The sequence below is a fragment of the Oculina patagonica genome, chromosome 8, assembly GCF_052425735.1.
Source record: "Oculina patagonica isolate OP01 chromosome 8, crgOcupat, whole genome shotgun sequence".
NCBI classification, from domain to species: Eukaryota; Metazoa; Cnidaria; class Anthozoa; order Scleractinia; family Oculinidae; genus Oculina; species Oculina patagonica.
Window position 1 is genome coordinate 21,398,374 of NC_135765.1, and position 10,175 is coordinate 21,408,548.

The following is a 10,175-nucleotide window of genomic DNA, read 5'->3' on the forward strand; positions in this document are numbered from 1 at the left end:
TGGTTGGTTTAATTTTGGAAAGAATAAGAGAGAAGAATTTACCTTTTAATGGTGGCTGAGTGGTCGTCCTGTTTCCTATTAAAAATCAAGTAAATGTTAGAATGCAAAAGGAAATGAAAAACGTCATTCCAAAAATTAGGACTGGGGACTGGGTATGAATGACGAGTTTACCTCATAAAGACAAAGAGTTTTTATTTTAATATAAGATAACTAAATACAAGTTTTTTAAGGTCAAAATCAACGTTACCCGTTAGTTCAGGTATGTGATATTCGGTGGCCAACTAATCGCTTTAATTGAGAAAGATTCCGATTTTTGTGCCATCAGATATCTCGGGTGTGTACACCATCCATAAACCTCAAATCATCTTACATATTTCGTCTAGCTAGAATACCACATGTGCCCTCAACAGTGGTGATCGATATTCCCTTTCCTTCATAAAATGACTCTGATCGTTCTATTTAGTCGGTTTTCCTATCACTGTTGTAAAGGGTCCGTCGACACTATGACTTTTAATGTACCTACCAAATGGAACAGCTGTGAAAAACAGAAGAAATCCTCTTTTTTGATCAATCTCATCTGAATGGAATATTATCACGGCGTAGTTTCCAGTGACAAGAACTGTGTGTCCTGTCATATCACCACAGTACACGCCATATTCTTGGTTTTGGTCATTAATAATCTTCAAGTAGTCATAACTAAAGAAAAATATAAATTAATCATTATTTGGAAATACTGATAAAGTTTTTTCCAAGCCTAGTGACTAATGAGGCAAGCACTTAACCAACGATTAAGCCATGAAGGTACCAGATATCTGCCTTTTTCGTAGTGCTTGTTTAGTTCTGTTTCAATTTGTTTATGAGCATCCTTACTGCACACGTAATTCATGTCGCAATGTCACGCTACGTCATGCATCGAGCACGCGCGCTGGGGAAACTTTCTAATTAACAAATAGATTCCATTTAAATTTTGTCGTGCGTCTGTTCAGTTATATATCACAGATGACATCAAAATGTGGTAAGAACAAAAAAGTGGCCCACGAGCCGTGAGGCGACTGGGTCACTGATGTCCTTACCGCATTTTGACGTCTTCTGTGATCTATAACTGAACAGAACCCACGGCAAAATGAACTCTATTTGTTTTATACAATAACAGAAGAATTCGGCACACTTCAGTGTAAGCAATGCCGCTACCGGTGAGTTTAAGTTGTTTTCATTTCACGATAAATTTTCCGCAACTACGAAGCACTGTTAAACCGATTTAATAAACAGAATAATGGAAAATTACAACATCAACGAAAAAACTAACCTTTATTTCATTTGGAAAGTTGTTTAAGCCTGTAAGCTTTACAAAGCGCTCAACCGCCATTCATGGATTCAGTTCCACGGCGGCGTCCAATTTTTCAACATCGGACAAACTCTTACAGATTTCGATAATTTCTCGAACCATTCAATGTCTGCTTGAAGCTCGTTTAACCCATTTAAATGTTTCCAAAGGTGAATGTTACTTGGCAGATTGTATCTCACTGTATATTTTAAAATAAACCGAACTTTTTTTGTTTTGTTGTGCCCCACGAGTTTTGAAAAACTTTGCCGACAACACTGATTTGGACTCACTCGCGTGTCATACGCAGTGACGTCTTCTGCGCGTCGGTACTCTAATAGATGCCAAGCATCGACCAATCACAACGCGCGTAGTAGCTCGGGGTGATTGTACAAACACATATATAGGGCTGGTAGCCGTTGCGTAAACTTCGCTTGCAGTTTACTCTCTGAAGTGGCCGAGTTTTTGACGACTTTCTCTTCCAATTCTTAGCAGATTGTAAAAAAATGAACAAAAAATCCATAAGGGAATTGCATAATTTTTTCTTTTATTCTATCCACGCACATCCATCTAATCCTCGTGAATCCTGGCGTGTCGCGGCTGTTAAACGGCTAATGTGATCACTTAATGATAAAATTTACTTTAAGGATCGTCACTAGTTGAATCAATTTAAACAATAGATCAATATGAATCTAATATTAGGCAGAGAAAATTGTACGTCAGGGACTTACTTGCAATATTTTTGGACTAAAAGACACCACAGCCATATTCAGAAACGAAGCCCGATTTAGGGTGGTCTGTTGGACATCTTATCTCCGCAAAGAACCATTTTTTTTACATTTTTGATATGTGTTACTCATAATCTCACAGTAGTGAAAGTTTTAGGTCCTGTCCACACTGATCCGGGTAAATTTGGATACACATCTTTTTGACCGGATAGGCCAACCGTCCACACTGAAACGGTGTTTTCGGTCATCGAAAACGGTACTTTCCAAAAACGCTCTTCAAAGTGGGTAAATTTTAAAACGCCGGCTAGGTGGTGTAGTGTGGATAGCGAAAATGGGCTTTTTGAAAACGGTGACGTACCGTCAAATAAACAACATGTGATCTTTGTCAAAACAAAAGGTTTTTAAAATAAGGTTAACAATAGCTCTGTGCAGGCAATAAAGCGTATCATTTTCAAATTTACGCAGTTTAATGTGGACAGGGCCTTAGAAAAAAGTTAATAGGGGAAGATTTTCAAGCGAACTTCCTTAACTGGAATTAGATAGGGCCAGCATCTTGTAATTTTCGTGAGCGCGTGAACAACTAATGTAACGCACGCATTTTAAAATTTGGATAATCACATGGTAATTTTCCAGTCAAACGGATGTCACATGATCTATTAACTGGGCGTTTAGTCCAGTTCATAGATTCGGTAGCTCATTATACAATTTATACCTCATTCTCCCTGTTGTTTCGTTAATGAGGGTTTTGTTTTTTGCGTATATTTTGAAGGAAAAGGAGAGACGTCATGTTATGTTGTGTAGAATTAGGAGGAACGCTAGGAATGAGTTGGATGACAGGGGAGGAAGAGGTGAATGCGAAGTTTTCGGGACGAAAAGATTGAAAAAGTTGTTCAAAAAACGCCATTTTGAATAATAGCGGAAATTGACCGGTGGAGACTAGAGGAACGTGGACTCTGGGGACGAGAAGGGAGTGCAGCTAATGTGCGTTTGGAATCAAATGAACCGAAAAGGAATTTTGTAAGGATGACAGGAAGAATTTCTTGTGAGAGGAGGTTGAATTAGGCGTGCATGAAGGAGACGGTGATGAGAGACGGTGAGAGTTCAGGTTGACATGTGTTTATAATAGAATGTATTTGCGCGTTTATTTTTACCTTGCCTTTGTTTGATTTTGGACCGGCGATCCGATTAAAAAATTGAACTGTTTGTGAAGTAAGAATACTCAAAGCAATGGTCGTCGGTTTTTTTTTGTTTTTAAGAGATTTTATCGGCATTGCATTATGTAAGCTTATATTTTTGGAAGAAATGCGTGGTTTAGTTTTTGGTGTTTGCTAGATCTGTTTTTTTGGCCAGAAAATACTGAAATAAGCTTAACATATTTCTTTTACCCTTTGTTCGCTTTTTGGAGGCAAAGTTATTTTGGCTACTGTGTGCAACATGAAGGTGATATAAAGATAAAGAGGGTTATTGTTACTGATATCTTTTGCTTCAAATCTGTTTATAAGCTCAGGGAACTTGCTACAAAACGGAAACAATTTGAAACTGCATGAAGCTGATATTGCATGGCTAAAAATAGTTGCCTAAGTTCATGATTGCATGCTCCCATATAGTCGCTACATATAGATCTGCTACGAAATGTAATGAAGTTGTTAAAAACCGATAGCTATGAATATGTCATACACCGATACAAGCAATTGTTCTTTAAAAAGAAAAACTGGCGGTTTGCTGCTGTGTGAGAGTTTTAGGGCCTTACAGAAGAATGACTCATCCGGAACAATTAATCCCATCCCGATATATTTCACTCTATCTTTTACATGATACCAAGACAAAAGTCAAGTCATCCGAATGAGTTCATTCCGGTTTTAAATGAATTGATCGAAAACCGCATTAAACCACACAGAGTCAAGTTTGAACCAGAGCAAAAAATGTAAATAACTTACTTTTGCCCGAAGAAGCAGCCCAGTCAAATTGCTTGTTAAAAGCAAAAGCCACAGAGATAAAAATAAATTTTGCGCAAAACAGTGCCATCTTGTTTGATTTGAGTGAAAACTACGCACGGAAAACGACTTGTTGAGCTGTCATATAGTGGAATGTATCAGTCAAGAACTAGTGAACTTGTTCCGAAATATAAGTCATTCTGGAACTATATCCCCCAGTGCAAGCAGAAGGGTGTGAGGAGGCAGCGAGGTATAGTATGAGGCAAAAATCCCTACTCCAAATGAAAAGGTTCGGAGTGTAAAGCTAACTGATCTGCTATTAGCTGCACAGAAGGATCGCACACGCCCCGACCTGCGTTACCCCTAAATAGACTGTCTATAATGTAAGCAAAAGTTATCACTACAGCATTTTTTTTTTTTAAATACTGACTGATTTAGTGTTTCTTGTTTAGTGTTTTTTTTTGTATGCACTGTGACCAGTGATTTTTTTCCTCCCTTCCCCTCAGGCATTAGCAGGCCATTCACTGTTATGCAAGTGAAAGAAAGTAAAATCCCAGGTACTGGAGAAAAGAGTGGGGGACTTCCCTGCCTCTATTTCTCCCACCATGGAACTCTTTAAAATACTATACCAATAAGTGTAAAGGTGGATGACGATAACTTGCAGGACTGTCATAAGTTTTATCAGCCAAAAGAATTATCACCCGTAGCATTGCAACTTAAATAACACAATCAAAATGTTTACCTGTAACAGAGTGAGCCAACCAGCCGTAACAGGTGTTACGGGTTCAGCCTGACAGCCTGGAGGAATATGTAGTAATCTATCACCTCTAATTGGTGCAAAAATTAATTTTTTTTAAGTATGAAAAAAAAAAGTAAAAGAAAAAATGATCGGGTTATGTTCATCCCACGTGGAGCGCTAAAGGGAGGAACCAGGGGGACACTGAGACCTGCGCTAAAGAGCTGTGAGAAGGGGGATCCCACCTGGAATATAGGCAGACCAGCGACCCATAGGTCCCGAAAATTAATGACAGGAAAAAAATAGCAAAATAAATAATAGTGGCCAGAGAAGAAGAGAGCAGGATAATATAGGAGTATATAAGGTGTGTGGATGCAAAAAAGAAAAGCAGCGAGAATGTACCCACAGCAACAGGAAAGGGAGCAAGAAGGGAAAAAATGATGTGAAGATAAAGGGAGGGAGAGCCAAGGCATGTTGCCCACAGATACCCAGGAAAAGTTGTATCGGAAGAGAAAGGAGAACGGCCCAACCCAGACGCTCTCTCTTGTTTGGGGACATGGGGGCGCGGGGCGCCGTTCTCGCCGTCGGAGAAAGAAAATCGAGACGCAAGGAACATCAGATTGTATGCTCTAACCATCATAACATAAATAAATGATATTCCTGTTATAATATATATGCTGTCAGAATGGAGGTGAACTGAAGGGAAGAGAAAGGAAGAAGTCACCAGAAGATGACGCAAACCCAGAAGCAAAAGTAGTAAGGTAGGGGTGAGGTGGGACTAAGGGGGAACACAGTGTCCCACATTGTTTGGAGAAGGAAACAAGAATAAAAAAAAAAAAAAAAAAAAGCTTAGCAGCAAAATAATTCAGAAAAGTGCAAGAGATGACCGAAGGAAAGAGGAAGAAGAATGCGATTAGTTGAAAAGCCGCAGAAGGAAAGAGCAGAGGAGCGAATGCACCAAAAGGAAAGAGGCCGAGGGAGGGAAAGTGAAGCTCGGCTTCCTCCCCAAAGGCAGACGTACGAGGTGCCGCCCGACAGCCGAAAATAAAAAAAAATGTGAAAAAAGACTCCATGATAACCAAGCCCAGGAACCTTCTACTCAACTACTTCAGCAAAAAAGTCGAACTCGAAAGATCTTGAATCAAAATTACTTCCTAAGTAAACAACCAACGCAAAGTTTGTGAAATAGAGCACCAAGGGAAACCTAAGCCACAGAAGAATACATTGTTTCGTTGTGAAGGCCTACTACAATTTAGTGGATGTAAGTGGGAGAGACGAGGACACAAAAAATTTCCATCAGATAGCGCATCCAATTATAGCGCCACACTGCGATCCAATAAGCGCTTAAGGCGCAAAAAAATATAATAAACAGCGCCGCGCTACGAAAAATACCGTAACCGAGAAGTACTAGTGACTACGTGAACAACAGGAGTGAAAGGAGAAAGTAAAGACAATTTCTGGAATAATATAGATGCACCAGTGTAGCAAAGTACACGCAACCGAAAAAAAGTAGTGCTCCGTGTTAGATACCACTAAGAAAAAAAAGAGCGGGAGAGTAGGAAGGCGAGAAGAGGGGAAAAAAAAAAAAAGAAAGTAGAGCGAAAGAAGACATCAAAAGTTAAGAAAAAAGCGAGCAGAGACAAAAGAATATTGAGTAGCAGTGAAGAATATGTGGACCCCCATGAATAGTAATGACAGGAAACAAAAAAAACATCCGGATATAAGCCCCCTCCCCCCTAGGAGACAGTACTGAATAGGGCTAATTTGCTTACATCACACTCTATCGGACAAAATGACAGGGCGTATTTGATTTATTTTTTTTGTCCCCTATTCTATTTTACTGTACTATTTATTGGGATTACACGCCTCCCATGCCTCCTGCCTCGCCCGCAACCCCGCGCCTCACATATTTGGAATACCTACGCCCCACACACCATCCACCTAACCAGCCCTAAAGAATTTTAGCTCCAGTATAAAATAATCACCAAAGACTAGCCCCTACAATCTCCCTCAAAAATTAAGAAGTACAAAGAAAAGAGAAGATCAAAGAAAGAAACCAAACAAAAAAACAGTATCCTACAAAAAAAAAATGCAAAATTCCTAAAAAAACGCGGCGTTTCAGAAAAAGTATTTTCCAGGCCACGTCTGAAAAAAGAAAAATTATTCACACTAGACCCTCACTAAAAAAACTCTCTCTCCCAGCCTTCCAGCACGAACCTACAAAGCTCGCAACCACACTCAACCATCAGCAAACAAAAGTTTTCTCACTCTCTTTCGCCAACCACCGAAAAATAAGACCTTTTCATAAGAACTCGACGTAATACTTGACAAAGCGTCGATGAAATGATAATTAAAACCCTTTTCACTTTCTCTAACCGCACCTCCGGCCCGAAACGTCCTTTCTATACAAAAATATACGAAATGACCGCCGTCCAAAAAGAATCGCCTTTTCAGACTAAGTAACTATATCATCAAAATTCGCCACAGGACGAACACGAAGCATCAGAAAATCACATTACACTTACATTCTCAAGGTCCAACCGTTAAGGCCACAACATATCTTTGTGGACGTCATTTCCCGCCCAGTTTTAAGCTTCTTTAAGCTTCTTGTTTTATCATATTTTTGTGGATTTTATAAATATTTGCGTTAGATGCACTCTAAACAGAGTAGATACATTGTAATAAAGTCACTTACTCGCAGTCGGGAAGACCAGCTTCAATGACAAAATCCTCAAAGGAGATATTCATGACCATGCCGTGTGGAATTGGAACCAAATAAACACAGTCCGTGTTTTTCTGGTAATCAGTGTTTGGATATCCGGGACTTTTCAATGAGTTGTTCACCACTGAACCACAAGCTGGAATAACAAAATATATTTTTTTAGTGTTACAGTAAATCAAAATGAATCAAAATAATACTATGGATCGAAATCGGTATAAATAACAGTTTCGTCGATCACAAAAATAAAAAGAAGGAAAGATTAAAATTGACATCATCCTTGCGAACTGTAAGGGAAACATGTAAACAACAATTGACAAGAGTGGTTAGAAAACATCGCTAATTTATGACATAAATTATCCAATGTAGCACGCTTGCAGAGGTGAATATGCTTTAATAATTCTAAAAAGTTTTGTTTTGGCGATTACACTTACACATATTGTTTTATATACTGGGGCGTATGATAATAACTACATTTTTTGTGTCGTGTGCATGTGATAAGTGTTGTTATTTTCATTTTATACTACGTTCGTTCCATATCCTTTAACCGAGCCAGGACAATTCTGTTCACAAAGATATAATTGTTTTGCATTGTAGTAGAAAATATCCTTTAACTAACCTTGTGTAGCAAAAGCACCGCTCTTTTCATTCCACATAAACAGGAAGAGGGTGAAAACAACTTTAATGACGCTGGAATATTTGTTTTCCATGATATCACTAATGGTAGACCTTTACAGTAAAGTGACCATTCCTACAGATATTAAAATGTGATTATAAGAACAATGTTATTATTTGTTGAAAAGTACCAGTTCAAAATAATAAAAGCCTTATGATCATATAGTGGAAAACTGAACAGTAAATGTCTAAATCGTTTTAAAGGGGCAGTATCACCAACATTTAGTGCTACCTAAAAATCCAATGAAGGTTTTGGAATCAATTGGAAATCCACTTATAGTGCAGAAAGTTGCCTTCCATTGCTAAAATGTACTAAACTAGTAATGAAAGTTTTTAAACAGTTGTGTGGTCACGGACTGATGGGAACGTAGTTGCCAAAAACTTGAAAAATGTATGCCTTTCTTTGGTTGTTCAAAGGCTATATTCTGTTAAATAGTAACTGCATGCACCTTATAATTCTAGCACAGTTCACCCCAAAATTAGAAGATTTCTTGTGAAAATTTTCCTTTAATAACAGTCTGCAAAGATTTTTTTTATTTCATCCCGTTTTGAGATGAATCGTTTGGCATAATTTTCTAGGATATACGAGGAGATTGTGATTTACTTTAAAATTTTGAGGAAATTATTGAACTTATACTGGGCTGTTAATATTCATGTCTGCAGCGGGACAAAAAAAAAATCACAGGCTTGTCTTTCAAATCTTGGTTTATAAATACCACTTAGATAAAAAGAGAAATCCTCTCGCTTTGTTCATTTATCTGTCAGATCTTTAATTGACAGAGGTGGGAGAATAAAAGTAGAAATTCATCCAAGAAAATTTAGAGAATAAGGAACACTTGCTCAACACCTTAATTACTGTAAAAACCTCGGTACAGTACATAAATCTTAAACGTTATATATACCACATACAATGATTGCTAACAATGGTTGTTATATGACAATAGTGTTTTAAATGTATTCTCAACTTTTTTCGTTTTAACAAAAGCGAGTTTTTTTAGAAAAACAAATGCGAAAAATTACCATAATTTCTCTCGCATAAAATGGCCAATCAGCGATCAGGGTTTGTAACACGCGCACGAGGTAAAAGATTGTTAGGATCGTCACATCGTATTGCTTTTCTTTCTCCATACACTTACTTATATTTACTTGAAATAAGTTAGTTGTCATTTGTTATGCTAAAAATATGTACAAAAACTCTTGAAACGTTATCAATGTCTTTGCTTTGCCTTACTGAAGGGAGACGTTTTGTAGGTTCGAAACAGATGTTCCATAATCGCAATACTTCTTTGAAGTGGGGTTCTTTTCATCCCAAACTATAATACTAGTAATACGTTATAATCTTGATTGAACAACTGCTTTTAAAGCATTGGATACCATCGTTGGATTTGGTATCGATGGAATTTGACCACTGTTTTATTAAGTATTTGCTTACAACATAAATTTGAAGGACTTTATTTTGTCCGGTTCGTAACAGATGTTCCCTAATCGTAATACTTGTATGAAGGGCTGTAATTTTCCTCGCAATTTTTGACTCCTTCCTGATCATAAAATGTTTTGTTGGTTTTGGAATCGATAAAGTTTGGCCGTTTATGAAGTATTCGTTTACAACAATCGTTTGAAAACTTGCATAGAAGCTGCAATGCACATGTTAAAATTGCGCATGATCTGCAAAGAGCTTCAATTTGTGGCAAACACAAAACTAAATCTAATTTTGGTAAGTTAGTCAACTTGAAATACTTGATATCAAGTTTTCTACATTTAAAGACGTACCTTTTAACAGTAAACCAACATCGAACCGTAAGGGACGAATAGAATACTGGAATCAATGGAGTCAAATACGTTTTATCAAGCCATTACGTGAGATCATATAATTTTGTTTACCTACGACCACCAAAGAGTTCTGATTGGCTGTTAATAACACAGCAACCAAACTTATGTCAAATTATCTAGCTTGTTTTATAACATCCTAAAAACGCAATTGGGTTTGGCTGCCATGTATAGCTCACCAAAACACTAATATGTCGTCTATAGGATCCCAGTTTTGTTACTTGGCGTTTTGTTT

The 10,175-nt window shown here is 37.7% G+C and overlaps 1 protein-coding gene across 1 annotated transcript in view; it reads right to left on the minus strand.

Annotated features, from left to right (window-relative positions):
* LOC144662703 (uncharacterized) overlaps positions 1-9,935 on the minus strand; it is a 40,542-nt gene extending 30,607 nt beyond the window's left edge. Inside the window, exons 1-5 of the mRNA XM_078523568.1 lie at positions 9,884-9,935; positions 8,058-8,189; positions 7,415-7,577; positions 524-696; positions 43-75 (exon numbers count right to left, since the gene is read on the minus strand). Coding sequence (XP_078379694.1) covers positions 43-75; positions 524-696; positions 7,415-7,577; positions 8,058-8,148 — 460 coding nt within the window. The 5' untranslated portion in view covers positions 8,149-8,189; positions 9,884-9,935. The remainder of the gene's footprint in view (positions 1-42; positions 76-523; positions 697-7,414; positions 7,578-8,057; positions 8,190-9,883) is intronic.
* Between the last annotated feature and the right edge of the window lie 240 nt (positions 9,936-10,175).